Source organism: Triticum urartu, chromosome 1, assembly GCF_003073215.2.
Source record: "Triticum urartu cultivar G1812 chromosome 1, Tu2.1, whole genome shotgun sequence".
Taxonomy (NCBI): Eukaryota; Viridiplantae; Streptophyta; class Magnoliopsida; order Poales; family Poaceae; genus Triticum; species Triticum urartu.
Window position 1 is genome coordinate 289435817 of NC_053022.1, and position 19276 is coordinate 289455092.

General features: G+C 45.9%; 1 protein-coding gene across 1 annotated transcript; it reads left to right on the forward strand.

The window, feature by feature from the left end:
* The first annotated feature begins 7193 nt into the window (after window positions 1-7193).
* LOC125508250 (protein NRT1/ PTR FAMILY 5.2-like) lies at window positions 7194-12746 on the forward strand. Its single transcript, XM_048672882.1, has 3 exons — window positions 7194-7457; window positions 7570-7787; window positions 11119-12746. Exons 1-3 carry the CDS (start codon window positions 7349-7351, stop codon window positions 12571-12573), a joined length of 1782 nt encoding a protein of 593 aa, XP_048528839.1. The 5' UTR covers window positions 7194-7348; the 3' UTR covers window positions 12574-12746.
* Window positions 12747-19276: the final 6530 nt, after the last annotated feature.

The following is a 19276-nucleotide window of genomic DNA, read 5'->3' on the forward strand; positions in this document are numbered from 1 at the left end:
ATCTCCAATTGTCATCCTTCTCGAGCCATCTTCGATGCCCCGTGTACACAATTTTCGAAGACCCGCCATCTTTCGATAGCTGCAGGGAAGTTGTATCATCCATGCACCTTGTGCATCCACAATATCTGTGGCACACCTGGCCGGAGAGATAGCCGTAACTGAGATAGTCATGCACCGTTGTGATCAGCGCGGCTCTCATGTAGAAATACTCTCCTTTGCTTGCATCCCATGTCTTGGTCGGCGTTGTCCATAAGGTCTGTAGCTCCTCTTTCAGTAACCTGAGATACAAATTTATATCATTTCCCGGTTGTCTCGGCCCTTGAATAAGCATAGCCATGTGTATGTATTTTTCCTTCATGCACAACCAGGGGGGAGGTTGTACATCCATACAAACACGGGCCATGTGTTATGATTGGTGTTCTAGTTGCCAAACGGATTCATGCCATCACTACTAGCACAAGCACGATGTTCCTTGGATCATTTGCGAAAAAATCAAATTCAGAATTTAATGCTCTCCACTAGCTAGCATCTGCAAGGTGTCTCATCTTCAGATCATCTCCGTCATCTGGCTTCACCCTCTCTGTGTGCCAGTGCATAAGCTTTGCTTCCTTAGGATCTACGAAATACCGCTGTAGACGCGGAGTGATCGAAAAGTGCCATACAACTTTCTGTGGAGCTTTCTTTCCGGCCTTTTTATATCATGAAGCATTGCACTTTGGACAGATGATTTTTTCCGCGTGCTCGTTCCGATATATGATGCAATCATTGATGCATGTGTGATATCTAATGTGTGGCAGATCAAGAGGGCACACGATTTTCTTTGCCTCCTCGACACTAGTAGGACACAGGCTTCCCGCGGGAAGAACCTTCTTTAGATACTTCAGAAGCTCATCCAAGCTTGCATCTGTCCATTTTTTTGCCTTTGTCTTTAGAAGTTCTAGTGTGAAACTCAAGTGGGTCACCTCGGGATTGCAACCATCATACAAAGGAGTCGTTGAGTCTACCTCCAGTTGCGCCAATTTGGCCTCCTCACTAGAAGTAGCCCTGTCGCTAGTCGTCTTCTTGCGTAGCAGGTCTCGAACATACGGGTCCCGCATGGCTGAACTTAGTAGCGACGAAGACGGCGACGTGTCCGCGCCTTCTCCGCCTTGAACTGTCTATTCGCCCTCGACATTTCCGAGGCCGTCTTCCTCTTCGGGCACATAATCGGTCATCTCTTCGTCTGGTGGCCCCATGTCGTTATTTCTTGCCCCGTCGACATCCTCATCATCATCATCATCATCTTCACTTATCCATCGAGTATGGCCATCCATGAAACCATGCATGAGCAGGTGCGCCTTGAATGTACCACCCTCAAATGGGTCGAGCCTGACTATTCCTTTACATTTTCGACACAGACATACAACATCCTTCAGTCTTTCTTCATACATGTCGTCCACAGCGGGTTGCCAGTATCTTTCCACCATCCTTGCATTGACCTTCATGATCACCTGCGCGTGGAGCAAATATTATAACCATGTATATATGCATGCATGGATCAAATTCATACAGAAATTCTGCATGACCTTCCCTAAACATAGTACATATTGAGTTTTCCCGAAATTCGCCGAAACGGAATTGAATCGACATTTCAGCCAAACATAGGCAACTCTTGTCACTCACATGCCACACACAATTCGGAATGTTCATATCGCACATAGTTTTGGTCCTAATCGCACACACACATATTTCCATTCTTGCACAACTCTTTTTTTGCTCACCTATTTGTCGAGAGGGATATCGAGCACCTTCTTATAATTAGCTAGTAGCTCTAGATAGTGAGGTACCTACATATATATAGCTCCAACTAGCTAGGGAGAGAGAGAGAGAGCTAGAGAGGGAGGAGGGAGGGCATTAATGGAGGGGTGGTGGAGGGGCAAAGAAGAGAAGGGAAGGAGGAGCAAAAGAAAGAAAGAGGAAGGGGGGGGGGCATTAATGGGGGGGGGGGGGGAGGGGCAAAGAAGAGGGGAAGCATTAGCAATTGCAAGAGGGAGGGCGAGAGAAAGAAATGGGGGAGGAAGAGGAAGAAGAGGGGGAAAAGGTGGCAGATATTTTGGCTGGCGACCATAGCAGTAGCGCGGGGCACCAAAGCACGCTACTGCTATGAGTGCGAGCCAAAATATCTTGTGGTAAGTAAAACTATCTATAGCGCTTGTTCAAAAACCACGCTACTGATAAAAATTTACAAATAGAAGAAATAGCAGTAGCGCGTCTAGGTGAACAGGCGCTACAGATATTTCCTTAACAGTAGTGCTGGTTAGACTACAAACGCTGCTAATATTTTTTGGTCGGGTGGTGTGGTGTGGCAAACTTACCAGCAACGTGTCCTCTAGAGACCCACGCTGCTGCTAAGTTGTACCAATAGCGCGCTTTATAATAGACGCTACTGGTAATTATCAGTAGCATGGGCACCAAAACACACGCTACTGGTAAACTTCTATGTATAAGCCTTTTCCTAGTAGTGTCCTCGTCATGTCTGTGATCTCATCCGAGACTCCGAACAATCTTCGGCCACGAAAACACATAACTCATAATACAAATCGTCATCGAACATTAAGCGTGCGGACCCTACGGGTTTGAGAACTATGTATCCATGACCGAGACATCTCTCTGGTCAATAACCAACGGCGGAACCTGGATGCTCACATTGGTTCCTACATATTCTACGAAGATCTTTATCGGTCAAACCGTAATGACAACATACGTCATTCCCTTTGTAATTGGTATGTTACTTGCCCGAGATTCGATCGTCGGTATCTTTATACCTAGTTCAATATCGTTATCGGCAAGTCTCTTTACTCGTTCTGTAATGCATCATCCCGTAACTAACTCATTATTCACATTGCTTCCAAGGCTTATCATGATGTGTATTACCGAGAGGGCCCAGAGATACCTCTCCGACACTCGGAGTGACAAATCCTAATCTCGATCTATGCCAACCCAACAAACACCTTCGGAGATACCTGTAGAGCATCTTTATAATCACCCATTTATGTTGTGACGTTTGATAGCACACAAGGTATTCCTCCGGTATTCGAGAGTTGCATAATCTCATAGTCAAAGGAATATGTACAAGTCATGAAGAAATCAATAGCAATAAAACTTAACGATCATTATGCTAAGCTAAGGGATGGGTCTTGTCCATCACATCATTCTCCTAATGATGTGATCCCATTCATCAAATGACAACACATGTCTATGGTTAGGAAACTTAACCATCTATGATTAACGAGCTAGTCTAGTATAGTCATACTAGGGACACTTTGTTTTGTCTATGTATTCACTCATGTATCAAGTTTTTGGTTAATACAATTCTAGCACGAATAATAAACATTTATCATGATATAAGGAAATATAAATAACAACTTTATTATTGCCTCTAGGGCATATTTCCTTCATCACTCCCATGTATTGTGTGAAAGTTGAAAAAGTTTGAGAACATCAAAAGTATGAAACAATTGCTTGGCTTGTCATCGGGGTTGTGCATGATTTAATACTTTGTGTGATGAAGATGGAGCATAGCCAGACTATATGATTTTGTAGGGATAACTTTCTTTGGCCATGTTATTTTGAGAAGACATGATTGCTCTGTTAGTATGCTTGAAGTATTATTGTTTTTATGTCAATATTAAACTTTTATTTTGAATCTTATGGATCTGTATTCATGCCACAATAAAGAAAATTACATGGATAAACATATTAGGTAGCATTTCACATCAAAATTTCTGTTTTTTTATCATTTACCTACTCAAGGACGAGCAGGAATTAAGCTTTGGGATGCTTGATACGTCTCCAATGTATCTATAATTGTTTATTGTTCCATGCTATTATCTTATATGTTTTGGATATTTTATATGCATTAATATGCTATTTTATGTTATTTTGGGACTAACCTATTAGCCTAGAGCCCAGTGTCAGTTTCTGTTTTTTTCCTTGTTTTTGAGTTACGGAGAAAAGGAATATCAAACGGAGTCCAAACGGAATAAAACCTTCGTGATTATTTTTCTTGGACCAGAAGGCACCTGTAGGACTTGGAGTCCAAGTCAGAAGACCCATGAGGCGGCCGCAAGCCGTAGGGGCGCGCCCCTGGCTTGTGGCCCCATCGGGAGTCCACGACCTATTTCTTTGTCCTATAAATTCACATATATTCCCAAACCCTCAGAACAAGCCACAAAAATACTTTTCCGCTGCCGCAACCTTTTGTACCTATGAGATCCTATCTTGGGGCCATTTCCGGCGATCTGCCGGAGGGGGATTCGATCACGGAGGGCATCTACATCAACCCTATTGCCCTTCCGATGAAGCGTGAGTAGTTTACCTCAGACCTACGGGTCCATAGCTAGTAGCTAGATGGCTTCTTCTCTCTCTATGTTCTTCAATACCATGTTCTCCTCGATGTTCTTGGAGATTTATCAGATGTAATCTTGTTTTGCGGTGTTCTTGTCGAGATCCGATGAATTGTGGATTTATGATCAGATTATCTATGAATATTATTTGAATCTTATCTGAATTCTTATGTGCATGATTTGATATCTTTGTATTTCTCTTTGAATTATCGGTTTGGTTTGGCCAACTAGATTGGTATTTCTTGCAATGGGAGAGGTGCTTAGTTTTGGGTTCAATCTTGCGTGATTTCACCCAGTGACAAAGTAGGGGTAGCGAGACACGTATTTTATTGTTGCCATCAAGGATAAAAAGATGGGGTTTTCATCATATTGCTTGAGTTTATCCCTCTACATCATGTCATCTTACTTAAGGCATTACTCCGTTCTTTATGAACTTAATACTTTAGATGCATGCTGGATAGCGGTCGATGCGTGGAGTAATAGTGGTAGATGCAGGCAGGAGTCGGTCTACTTGACATGGACATGATGTCTATATGCATAATCATTGCCTTGGATATCGTCATAACTTTGCGCTTTTCTATCAATTGCTCAACAACAATTTGTTCACCCACCGTATTATTTGCCTTCAAGAGAGAAGTCTCTAGTGAAACCTATGGCCCTCGGGTCTATTTTCCATTGTATATTTTCAGGTCTATAAACCAAAAATATCTTGCTGCAATTTATTTACTTTTATTTTGTTTTATGTTTTAGCAATCTTTTATACCTATCTCTATCAGATCCCACATTTGCAATTGACCGTGAAGGGATTGATAACCCATTTATCGCGTTGGGTGTAAGTGTTTGATTATTTATGCAGGTGCATAGATTGGGGACTTGCTTGTACCTCCTACTGGATTGATACCTTGGTTCTCTAACTGAGGAAAATACTTATCTCTACTTTGCTGCATCACCCTTTTCTCTTCAAGAAAAAAACCAATGCAAGCTCAAGAAGTAGTAGTCACCACAACTAGAACTGGCTGAACAAATTATTTGTCTTCACCGATCAACTAGTTCTATCAATTCACTAATTTACTTACTGTTTAGTTTCGTGAAGCTCTTGCTTGCTCGTTCTGTTTGAAGACTTTGTGTGAAGACATTTCCTCTGATTACATCCTTGTCTTCACACTATCTTCCTAAACTGTTCTGTCCTACCTTGTTGCTATTTGTCTTCGTACATTACTTCTAGCGTTCCTTGACTTTCTAGCATGCCTAGTGTAGTTTATCTTCCGCTGTATGCGGCAGTACAACCGCTTGTATCTTCCTTGTCTTATGTTGCTTGTATGTGTATCATCTTTGTATCGTTACTGTTGTGAATACAAGTAGTGTATGTCTACGGGTGTACATCTTCAAAAGAAAAGAAAAACAAAAAAAGGTGGAGAAGTCTCTCGGGAGTCAAGGAAAGAAGAGTGAGTCATAGGGAAGTCGACCGCAGGTGCTTAATGGATGTTCGGTCTCTTGGTGCATGTTCATGGTTTGGCTTATCACTGTAGTCTTTTTTTTAGAACAGAGTGCCTACTCAAAACGGAGCAGTACATTCATAGAGCATAAGGGGTCGAAGACTATTCGGCACGTCAGCTATCAGCAACTGCTCTCGTGTGCTCATAGTCGAAGCAGCGAAACCATGGGCCAAAGAATTAGTGGTATTAGTTATCTTTAGCCGGGGTGTTCTTGTTGGGATTTCTTTCACGATGTAGAAATGTGATGGCTTATGTTTGTTGCATGCTATGGATGTTTGTGAGGTTGATTGTGTGGTCATCCGGTTTTAGGCTTTGCGAGTAGTCCGTATGTGGTACATCTCTAATGGTTTTTGCCCCACTTTTCGTTAATTAACTCGCCAATTTTCTGCTGCTTGATTAATCGATGAGACAACTGTTTTGCCTTGGTTTATAAAAAAATCCCAGCCCAAAAAGAAAAGGCACGAAAAGTTGAACAAAGAAGCCTCAAAGTTGTGGGGTAGAGCGTACACATGCTCCCGCAGAAGAAGGACCATGAGCGCACCGGGGTGCTGGGATTTGCGGAGGCCACCGCCGACACGTACGGCTCATATCCAAATCCCACGTCCACGTGCGACGTGCCCCAGCCCAAAGTCACCATCCATAATGCGGCGTGGGCTGTAGCACCTGATTCCTGATGTCGCCGCAACAAACACTGTTAGCTGTTCAATTTCTATCATCCCATCCCACCATAGTGTATTATCCATCCCAGCAGGAGTAGCGTAGAAAAAGCAGAATAAACCGATGCCGATTGGGCGGGCTAGATGGAGCAACAATGCACGATGCCGTTTTATTCCTACGCACCCGGGCATCCATCCATCCATCCATCCATCCATACGCCCCAGGAAGGAGCTCTGCGGATTGGTGGGAAACGTGGGATCGATCATCATCAAGGAACAAAGTCTCGACGGCCGGCCGGCGACCCGTTGACTCCGTGCGTGGTCCCCACAGTAGGAGCGCTCGATCTGGCCGCGCCGATCGATTCCGGCCACCAGACATTCGGCCACTTATGGTGATTGTGGTGGTGGTTTGAGCATTGGGCGACGTTGCATCGCAGCTGTGGTTGCCCTCGATGCACAGTGTTACCACCACTGTTTAGCCAGCCCATATCTTTTTTTTTTGAAAGTTTAGCCAGCCCATATCTGGGTCGGTCTGGTGCGACTCGCCGTCAAGGCCCTTTCACGGGAAAAAACTTGTCTGGAGGGTATAATCGTAATTAAGCGACACCGGTCAGAAGGGAGTGGATGAGTAAAGGGAGGGGCCCAGAAAGAAACGGCCCCTACGTACACAAATCAATGCGGCCATCCATGATAAGTAGCTCGTCAGGGGAACCCATTGCGGCAGGCGGCAGCAGCAGCCATTGAATTGGCTCGCCAGACAAGCGCTGTGGCTAAACCCAGCACACAGAGAGATAGCCACCACCAGCAGGCCATGGAGAACGGCGAGGGGGCGTACGCGCAGGACGGATCCGTCGACCTCCGCGGCAACCCCGTCCTCCGCTCCAAGCGCGGCGGCTGGACCGCCTGCGCCTTCATCGTCGGTACGCGCGCGGCAACAGATTCTTGTCTAGTAGGAGTACTACATAGCACGTTCTTCTCACCGGCTTACTTGTTGCGTTTATGCCGTCGGCGGCGGCGGCGTTGTCTCTGCAGTGTACGAGCTGTTCGAGAGGATGGCGTACTACGGGATCGCGTCCAACCTGGTGATGTACATGACCAACAGGCTGCACCAGGGGACGGTGGAGGCGTCCAACAACGTCACCAACTGGTCCGGCACCGTCTTCCTCACGCCGCTCATCGGCGCCGTCCTCGCCGACGCCTACCTCGGCCGCTACTGGACCTTCGTCGCCGGTTCCGCCATCTACCTCATGGTATTCTACGCACACGTACTACGTACATTTCAGTCTTCATCCTCGCCTGTTCCAATCTTCCGAGATAGCCATTGCAGTTTTCTTGGGTGACGCAGCCGTACGTCTGACCCTTTTCCGCGTAGCAACAAAAACAATCCAGGAAAGTTGAAACTTGAGACCCATCCAAACTACGAGTCTAATAGATCTGATGAAACAAAATGGCGTCAACAGGAAGCAACAGCAATGGGTCCTCTCGTAGTACTTGACCGCAGGACCCGGGTTCAATAATTAGAAGGATCTATCTTTTGGACATGTCCTATGGGCATTAATACTCCCTCCGTATCTAAAGATATTTCAATATAGACTATATACGGAACAAAATAAATAAATTTATATTCTAAAATATGTCTATATACGTTCGTATGTAGTCTATATTAAAATCTTAAAAAAGACTTATATTTAGAAATGAGCGATTAGTAGAATTGTTGGATTCTTGGTGCGACATTTAAAGCCGGCTGATACCGAAATAGCCAATGGGTCTCGCGTCCCATTGCACCCGAATTGAAAAAAAAAAGTTTAAAAATATCAAAAAGAGTAAAAAAAAATATGAAACTTTTTATAACAAATATTTCCTCCATCCGACAATAAACATTTTACATTTTAGGACTGAGAGAGTATAACTTAGTGTAATACTCGCGTGAAACTTGAGACCCATCCAAACTGCGAGTCTAATACTCCCTCCATTTTTATATATTTGTCTTTCTAGACATTTCAACAAATGACTATATACGGAGCAAAATGAGTGAATCTACACTCTAAAATATGTCTATATACATTTGTATGTGATAGTCCATTTGAAATCTTTAAAAAAACAAATATTTAGGAATGAAGGGAGTAGATCTGACGAAACAAAATGGCATCAACAGGAAGCAACAGCAATGGGTCCTCTCATACTTGACCGCAGGACCCGGGTTCAATAATTAACAAGGATCTATCTTTTGGGCATGTCATATGGACAAAATGAATAAATCTATATTCTAAAATATGTCTATATACATTCGTATATAGTCTGTATTAAAATATCTAAAAATGACCTATATTTAGAAACAAGTGAGTAGTAGAATTGTTGGATTCTTGGTGCAGCATTTAAAGCCGGTTGATACTGAGATAACCAATGGGTCTCGCGTCTCATTGCACCTGAATTGGGAAAAAAATTAAAATATAAAAAAGAGTCAAAAAAATCTGAAACTTTTTATAACAAATATTTCTTCCATCCAACAGTAAACATTTTATATTTTGGGACTGAGAGAGTATGACCTAGTGTAATACTTGCGTGAAAGTTTTGAAAGGTGGTACTCTGGAGGGGAAAAACAAATCAATACATAGCACTATATAAAAGTTACTGTTCATACTTTTGGACTTGTGATGTCTTTTTGTTGAGGATACCACAGGAATCATTCTTCTGCGAAGCTTTCTGCATGAGTAATATACTAGGTTATGTTTGTTAAAAAAATCAGAAAGTGTTGAATCTTTTTGACTTTTTAAAAATATTTTTCCAATTCTGGTGGAGTGGCCTCCATGTTACCATTTTTCTTATTTTGGGGGTGACTGACTATCACCCTTTTAACCAAGAGGCGGGACTTACTGCATAAAGAAGAAAAATAACGAAATGGTAGATCTGGATGAGTGTGACTGCTGCTCCATCTATTTCATTTTAATTTTAGCGGGTAGTGAAATTCTATTATTGCCCCTGTTTGGAAATAAGTGACTTGTTTTAGTTTTAATTTCAAATTTAACATTGTGAGGGAGTATAATATTGTCCGAGAATAATGAGATGAAAGTACTTTTTATAACCAAACTGAGCATCACATTGATGTCAAAAAAAGTGAGCACCGCATTTTCACATGTCAAAAAAGTGTATGTCTGGTCAGAGTTCAAAAAATTGACTGTGTGAATTTAGTTGTACTCTCTCCGTCATACCTGGCCAAACCTCAGGCCGGGCCTAGCCAAGCCCGAGTCAAAAAATCTAGGTCCGAGCCCGGCCCAGCCCGGCCATCGGGCCTAGTTTTTGGGCCCAAGCCCGGCCTGAACACGTAAAAGCCCGCCGGGCCTCAAGCCTCAGGCCGGGCCCCTTCAAAAAACTGCAAAAACGACGGGCCCGGGCCCAGCCCGGCCAGGCCATCGGGCTCAAAATCTAGGCCTGAGCCCGGTCCGGGAGCAGCATCGGGCCGGGCCGAGTCGGGCTTTTTCGGGCCGGGCTGCTCATGGCTAGGACTACTCTCCGTTCATTAATATATGATGTTTTGACTTTTTTCTAAATTGAATGTATTTCATTGTTCATCTATTTCAGTCCGTATATAGTCTATTGAAATATACAAAACATCTTATAATAGTGAACGGGCGGAGTAGTACATATTAAATACACATTAAAGTGTACATTTTGGTGATTTTTCTATGTGTATAGACCCAGGTTGATGAAACTATTCGACGTTAATGCGTTGCTCCCCTTTTGATTTGGCTTGGCCCTGGGCGTAGAAGCACAAGTGTCATTCCTATAATATATACCGTCTAGTTGCCATAAGAATCTTTTGGGGCCGTATCCACATCGGGCGGTTGTCCTTCCCTTTTCAAATACATGCCCTCCATGAGCTTTTATAAGACGTTTTAGGTAACCATGCCACAAAGACAAAGACAACTAAGAAAAAGGTGCAGATAACTAGTGAACCCTTGAAAAGAAGTATAGATAATACATGATTGTGCAATCTTTGAGTAAAACATATGTAAGAAGTACTCCCTCCATTTACTATTATAAAATGTTTTAATATATTTTTAATCGAATGTGCATAGATGCATTTTAACGTGTTTATTCACTTATTTCAATTCGTGTATTAAAATATCCAAACCATCTTGGAATAGTGAACGGAGGGAGTATTTGTTTTAGCAGGAAGTGTTTCGATACTGAAAATGGAATCCACCAAGGGTATCACATATATTTTATCTTTTTATTTCACCGTTTTGCAGTTAAAAATCGGAAGCCATGTAGCAAATACTATATGCTTCTTCTGTAAAGAAATATAAGACTGTTTAGATTATTACTTAGGGAGTACAAACAAATACGCCCCGCTCAAAACATAATAAAAATACAAACATAAGCAAATTCAGATGGCACGGCAGACGACAATCCCAAGCTCATAGTGTCACGTAGCATATGTCCCTATTCGAGTATTGTCAGTCTACTGTCAAATTTATCAGAAATTTTGAAATCTCCTGAAGAATTGCTGCACCATGCATGCGTTGTCAAAATTCATACCGTATCTGCTTTGACATGGCTGAATTACTGAACCGAACGCAGGGCATGATCCTGCTGACGCTGTCAGTCACCGTGCCGGCACTGAAACCGCCGGCGTGCGACGGCGCCGCCTGCCCGCGCGCCTCCGCGCTGCAGCTGGGCGTCTACTTCGGCGGGCTGTACACCATCGCTCTGGGCCACGGCGGTACCAAGCCCAACATCTCCACCATCGGCGCCGACCAGTTCGACGACTTCGACCCGGCGGAGAAGCTGCACAAGCTCTCCTTCTTCAACTGGTGGATGTTCACCATCTTCCTGGGCATCCTCTTCTCCAGCACCGTCCTCGTCTACCTCCAGGACAACGTCAGCTGGACGGTCGGCTACGGCATCCCCACGCTTGGGCTACTCGTCTCCGTCGTCATCTTCCTTGCTGGCACGCCCATGTACCGCCACAAGGCGCCGCAGGGCAGTCCGTTCACGAGCATGGGAAGGGTGATCGCCGCGGCCGTGTGGAAGCGCGGCATGGCGCTGCCCGACGACGCCAAGGAGCTCCACGAGCTAGAGCTGGAGCACTACACCAGCAGGAGGAGGTTCCGCATGGACGCCACCGACTCCATGAGGTTCCTCAACAAGGCGGCGGTCAAGGTTAATCCCGGGGACGCCGACGGCGGGCTGGCGCCGGCCCGGCTTCCCCCGTGGACTCTGTGCACGGTGACGCATGTGGAGGAGACGAAGCAGATCGCTAAGCTTGTGCCGCTGCTGTTCACCTTGGTCGTCCCGTGCACGCTCGTCGCGCAGGCGAACACGCTCTTCGTCAAGCAGGGCGCGACGCTGGACCGGCGCCTGGGCGCGTTCCTGGTGCCCCCGGCGAGCCTCGGCGCGTTCATCACGCTTACCATGCTCATCTGCGTCGCGCTCTACGACCGCGTCTTCGTGCCCGCCGTCCGGAGGCGCACCAAGAACCCGAGGGGGATCACGCTGCTGCAGCGGATCGGGGCCGGGATGCTGCTCCAGGTGGTGACCATGGTGGTCACGGCAGGGATCGAGAACCGGAGGCTGAGCTTCGCAAGGGGCCATGGACCTGACGCCGCCGGCGTGCTTCCCCTGACCATCTTCGTGCTGCTGCCTCAGTTCGTGCTCTTGGGCGCCGCCGACGCGCTCCTGGTAGTGGGGCAGGTGGAGTTCTTCTATGACCAGGCGCCGGAGAGCATGAAGAGCCTTGGCACGGCGCTGTCCCTCATAGCCTATGGCGCCGGCAACGTCCTCAGCAGCGCCATCCTCTCCCTGGTCGGGCGTGTTACTGCGAAGAGGGGGAGCCCGTGGGTGACCAACAATCTCAACGCCTCGCGGCTCGACTACTACTACGCGCTCCTCACCGTGCTCGCCGCGGTGAACCTGTCGGTGTTCCTTGCGCTGAGCGGAAGGTACAAGTATCGATCGGAGTCGAGGGAGACGATTGATGTCGACGTGCAGGGCGGCCCGGTAAGGCTTCATTCAGAGCCAGCACCAGTGGCATGAAAAAAATGGATATTCCGACCTGTATAATTAGCTAATGAACATAAGAATGTCGATGAAGTGGTCTGTTCTGTTAACGATATATACTCATTACTGAAATCATCATGTATCTCAAATGGCTGCGAGGCTGTGACTAGACTAAACATGTAAATACATACTCCCTCCGTTCCAAATTATTCGTCATGGTTTTAATTCAAATTAGTAGATAGACATAGCTAATCCAACATATGTTGAAACGGAGGCAAACATATTTTAGTGATTCAACATCGATCATGTCCAAAATATACCTTACTTCCACCATATTCTAGATTTTGATAGAACTCGATTTGAAGGGCTTTGTATTACATATGATGAAAAAAGAAATAAAAAGAATAAAAATATTTGTTTTAATTTAAATTTGGTAGTTTCACGGACATGCTGATTGGTAAGTGCGGAATGTTTTTTGAGAACCATCATGAAATTTAGTAAGTGCATATCGGTTTTTTTTAGAACCATCATGTTTTGTGTTGGAAGCATGATTATGATTGGTAAGTACTGGTTGGCAGATTATGATTTGATTTGTTAACATGGAGACGGCATAATTAATTACAATTTGATTTCAAATCGAAGGAAAAAAAAACGTGTGACGTGGAGGAAGGGGGGGGGGTGGAGCCGTGGAGGCGAATGTACGACGATCAATTCCACTATAATAACAGAGATTTGATCTGCTGCCCAAATTGAATAATTTTTAGCATGAGAATATGGGAGCATTTATGGTTCACATCCAACAAACAACATAGATGTTGTCTTAAGTTTTTTCTCATGAGTGGTAGAAGTTGTCTTAAGGTTTGTTTGGGATTGCTCGTCTTCATCAAAATCAGCTCACTACACCAAATTCATTTTTGGAGCAGTTTCACCCAGGACTGGCAGCTCTACTGTCGAGCAGTTTATATCGTTTGGCTTCAAGCTGACTCTAGCTTCAAGAATGATTTCTTTGTCTGTGGGGGAAAGGTCTATTGAAGCCTATGTGATGTGACACTGATTTTTTTGGTTCGTTGATCGTATAAAATTATTTACTCTCCTACCTATCTAAAGTGGTAATAGAAAATTTATCTGTTCACGCATAAATAAAATTTTGGGCTGGGCTTTCAAACCGCCCATAAATAAATTTTTGGGCTGGGCTTCCAAACCGTGCAGTCAAGGGAGTTGCTAATGGGAGCAATTAGTTAACGAGCGCTTCTTCGGAAGCCTCGCAATGATCAGCATCACTTGGCACGCTTTCAGCCATTTGCCACGTGTCGCGCTCTGGACGCTCCCTTCGAATTTTGTTTTTTTTTATTTTTTCGCACGTGTTTTCGGCTTTTTAAACGGTTTTTTCCGGGTTTTTTTCGACATTTTGGTTTTCCCCCAATCTTTCTTAGCTTTTCGATAAAAAAATCGATTTTTTTTGCACGAAAAAACACGTTTTCTTTTTTCTTTTTCCCTTTCGCGAAAGTCACGGTTTTTCTTCCGCGAGAGGCATGGTTGTGCTTTAGCAAGAGTCACGGCCGTGCCTTTCGGAAACGAAAAAAAACGTGTTTTCAGTTTTTTTTCTTTCGCGAGAGTCACGGTTTTGCTTCCGCGAGAGGCACGGTTGTACTTTCGCGAGAGTCACGGCCATGCCTCTCGAAAAGGGAAAAACAAAACGTGTTTTTTGTTTTTTTTTTCTTTCGGGAGAGTCATGGTTTTGCTTCCGCGAGAGGCACGGGTGTGCTTTTGCGAAAGTCACGGCCGTGCCTCTCGGAAAGGGAAAAAATACGCGTTTTCTGTTTTTTTTTCTTTCACGAGAGTCACGGTTTTGCTTTCGCGAGAAGCACGGTTGTGCTTTCGCGAGAGTCACGGCCGTGCCTCTCGGAAACGGAAAAAAAACGTGTTTTCTGTTTTTTTCCTTCCATGAGAGTCACGGTTTTGCTTCCACGAGAGGTATGGTTGTGATTTCGCGAGAGGCACGGACGTGCCTCTTTCGGAAAGGGAAAAAAACTATGCTTCCGGTCCGGTTTTTTTGCCTAGTTTTTTTATCCGGTTTTTTCGTGAAAAAAAATTCGTCAAAACCTATCAACATGGGATCTAGTTTTGAAGATCTCGACGCGAGGAATCCAATAATGAAAACGGTTCGAGATTTGAACGCACGATTTAAGAGATTAAACGTTTTGAATAAACGGATCTATGAAAAAAGAGAAAACTCTCAAATTGCGACAAATGGCGTGCTACATGTGCGTCACTTGTCGCGATCTGGAAAAGTGGAGTACTCTTTGCAACAAGTACTCCTTAATTAGTGATTTCGCATATTTTTGTTTACTTTGATTGGACCGCAGGGAGTCAGTCCCCTACGCCGGCCAAGGGACCGGAAAACCTATTTGACGCATATTTCATCAAAAAGTTGACGTATCGCACATACCAGCGACAGATTTTTGGGCCAGCCCATGTGTACGTACCTACAACTGTCAGTTCCGATTTTGGTAACCATCTAGAAAATTTTGAACCAGTTTTTGCCGGTTTTGGGAAAAAAGTTCGTAAACCGGTCTTCTTATTTTCGTTTTTCTATTCCATTTTTATGTTTACTTCTCATTTTTCCACGTTTTTTTATTTTAAAAATATTCAGAATTTTCAATAGATCTTGTTTTTTAAAAAATATACACGATTTAAAAAAACATGAAATTGTAAAAAATGTTCCCTTTTAGAAATTGTCAACACATTCAAAAAATGTTTGCCTTTTCGATTTTCCTTTGGGAGTTTCAAAAGTGTTTTATTTTTCTAAAAATTCCACATATTCAAAAAATGTTCACGTTGTCAAATTTTGTTCGAGAGTTTCAAAAAATATTCCCGTTTAAAAAAACCACATATTCAAAGAATGATCGTTTTTTCTAAAATTGTATTCCTTTTAATTTTTTTGCATTTTCAAAAAGTGATTCACATACAGAAAATGTTCGCATTTTCAAAAATTATTCAGGGTTTTCAATAAAAACCCTGTGTTTCAAAAATGTTAGCTTTTTAAATTTTGTTTGTGAGCTCCAAATATTTTCAGTCTATAAAAAAATCTTGAAAATTATAAAACTGTTCGTGATTTAGACAAATGTTTGTCTGTGATTTTTTTTTAAAAAAAGTCGGATCTGCTGTTGCTGTTGTTTAGTTCTTTAATGTTTCTCGCTGTTTGTATTCATGAAATGGTCATCAGGCCGACTGGCTAGCTACACGCACGCAAGAGCTGAAGGTCCGGCGCATCTATTTTTTTCTTTTGATTGGGCCGCAGGGAAAAGAAACAGAAATGATAAGTACCACACGTGTGTCACGAAGCACTTCGGTCCTGACGTTTTTTACAACTAAAATTGCCATTCCAAACTAAAATATAAATTCAAAAGAAACTTAAACTTGTCATCCAAAAGACAGTTGTCATCCTTGCGCACTAAACTTGTCATAAAAACCGTTTACAATTGCCATGTCTTTGTACTCCGAAGTACCATACATATGGCACTTATCAAGGTCCAAAAGAAAAAAGCGACCCGTGCACGATTCAAACTCAGTATCTCCCCTACCGAAAAGAAGGCTCCAGCCAAAGGATAGAATTGTGTTACTATAGAGGGTTCGTTAGCCAATTAATAGTACCAACTCAATTCTTTACACTTAATCCCATCAATTTACATACGTTTGCAAATTGTTTGAAATATCAGCAAGCCTTCTCATAAATCCAAGAAACAAAGAGAACAAAGAGAAATACTCGATAAAGGAGGGGACATGTATGGCTCAAGCAAATTAAATCACAACCCGAAAGAAATTATTTACGGTCTAAAGACCACAAGAAATTAACTCTCAAAGAGTGTGTGAGGGCTGCCATGAATATGTAAGGAGGACAATGCACCATCAAAATCATTAATCACAGTAACCAAAGGCAGGATTGTGAGACATGATGATACACACGAAAAAAAAGAGAGACAAGGCAACCTAAACTCAGGCCCCTCCACAATTGAGGTTTAATTAGACAAGGCCGCCATTTTAATTAAACCTCAATTTTGTATTTGTTTCTGCATGCACATCTAATTTTTATTGTTGTATATCATATTTTTTTCTTCCGTTGCAAGTACAGACAGATAGTCTTTGATTAAAGTGATGTGTACAGCGTAATGATATACTTCCTTCGTCCTTGAAAAAGTGCATTTCTGTTGGAAAGTCAAACTTTGTTGGAGTACACCGAGTTTTAACCTCTTTGGGGAACAAAAAACAAGCTGCCTAGCCGCATGCCAAATTTCGAACCAAGTTGCTAGTAGAAACGCATGCTGCATTATTGTCATCGTGGAGGGGCCCTGGGTTACGTATATTTGACCTATAGCCGCGAGACTGCTCGGCACGGACGTGGACTTCACGCCAATCCAGCTGCAAAGTCAGCTGCTTTGACCGGTGACCTATTGACCGGCTACGATGGTGATGGCCTGTAGATAAGTACAGTACATGGATCGAGGTCGCGGTAGCGGTACCGTGGTGCATTCTCTAACTGGCTAGTAGGAGTATTACGTAAGATGTTAGAGCTGACGCTGTGATAACGCTAGGAACAGATCATGAGTTCATTACAACCCAGAGGATTCAGGTTAAGAAAACAACCAGTCGACAGATGAACTATTGGTTTTCTTCCTCTAGGGATTGGGTACGTAATATTTCATTGGTCAAAACACAATGACATTAATCGTCAAATAAATATTATACTCCTGCATCCGAACGAGAGAAGGCTTTGGGACTTAGTATATATCCAACGGGACCCGTAAATTTTCTCCTGCATCCGTCTGTGGACAAGAAGACCAGTCCGCGAGTATGTATGTGGAAGGCCGCCATCCAATCATAGTCGCACACATTTCGAACTCTTTTTGAACAAACCGGATGAAATTCATATAAATTCGGCCGGATTTCATACAAACCAAACAAATGCATTTCAGCACGGCACCGCTCCGCGTCGCCGCTCCCCGCCCGCGGCCACCTTGGCCACGGCGACTCCCACCGTGCCGTACCCCGCCTGCCGGTCAACAGGCCGCATGGCTAGCCCCGCGCTGCCAGCCTCGCCGCACTTCCCGGGCACGCCTGGCTCGGAGGCACGCCTTTGCCTCTCAGACAGCGGATCTGAGGGAGACGGCTCGCCTTCGACCCCGCGGTCATATGCGTCGGTCGTTCGGTTCGGCATGGGAGAGACCGAGATCCCGGCCTCTGAAGCCGCGCCGGCGCCCCACGCGTCCGGGTCTTCGGCTACCGCTGGATCTTCGCCTGCGACGATGGTTATTGCTGCGCCTGATCCGCCCAGGGCCATCAATGGGGATGGGGGGGGCGGCCTGGCAGCTGGTTTCCCGTAGGCGGGGCAAGGCATCGCCTCCACAGTTACAGCCGCGACGCCACACCACTTCCACTACTCCTACAAAGCCGACCTTGCCGGCCGCTGCCACAGGTGCCTCGAATCCGCCCACCCCACCGTTCGCTGCTCAAGCCGTGTCCGTTGCATCCACTGCGGGCGCCTCGGCCACCTGCGCCGGAGCTGTCGCTCCAAGCACCTCCCACGCCACCCGCTCCCACCGCTCCGTAGTCTGCCACCACCACCACCACTTTCTCTGCGCCACAACCCGCCAACACCACCATCTCGCGGCCCCCGCCAACCCCGCCCCCGGGCTCCCGCCGGCCCTTCGTCGGCCGCTCGTTCGCCGATCCACCAGCGGCTCGTCTTCCCTGACACCACGGCTGCAATGGCGTCGTCCCTCCCCGCCGCCTCGTCCCAGGCCCCGGCAGAGCCTGGCCTTGGCGCCCCGGAGCGGCGGCCGCTCGGCTCCACAGTCCTCCTCGACTTCACCCAGGAGATGGCGGACCGGGAGGTCCGTCTGCGCGCCACCGCCCTGCTCATCTCGGTGGTCGCCGAGGGGATGTACCCGGCCAGGGTGAAGGATGCCATCATGGCGGAGTTCCCCGAGCTGCCCCCGACAACAGTGTTCGTCTCCTTCTACTTCGACTCCTTCATCGCCCGCTTCACCGACCCCGTCTGGCGCGACACCGTCTTTGAGCGCGGCGTCTTCCACGACAACCAAGGCTCGCTGTTCGCGGTCAAGGACTGGTCGCGACGCACCCGCTCCGAGCTCAAGACGCTGCGCTTCCGGGCCCGCCTATTCCTCGAGGGCGTGCCGCTGCAGTCCTGGTCGCTCGCGGCGGTCGCTAAGATGCTGCCCATGGTCCGGATCGACGCCGTTGAAGTGGAGACGCTCCACGAAATCGAGACATCCTTCTTCGTGCTCTACGCTTGGGTGGAGACACCGGACAAGCTGTCGCGCTGGGTGGAGCTCGGCACGCACGAACCACGCCGCAACATCGACCCCCTCGACCACCTCCGCCTCCCAGCCGGCTTCTTCCAGACCGTCGACCACTCCACGCCCCTGCCCCTTTGTCCGCGCGTCCAGGCCGGTCTGGTGCTGGTGCATCTGGACGAGCTCGAGGAGTTCGCCGCCCCAGTGACCGGCGGTGGGCCGCGGGCTGGTCGGGAGGGGGAGCGTCTCGGCGTGCGTCCTCTGCCGTGGGCGCGGGGAAGCATCGACGGCTCCCGCTTGGCTACCTGGCGCACCTCGGTCTTCTCCCGACTGGAGGCCGCGGGGGGTGGACCATACCAAGGCCGGCAGGTGGCCATCATCTCCGACGACAAGATCGTGGGCTTCCTCAACGATGGCTCGGCCAT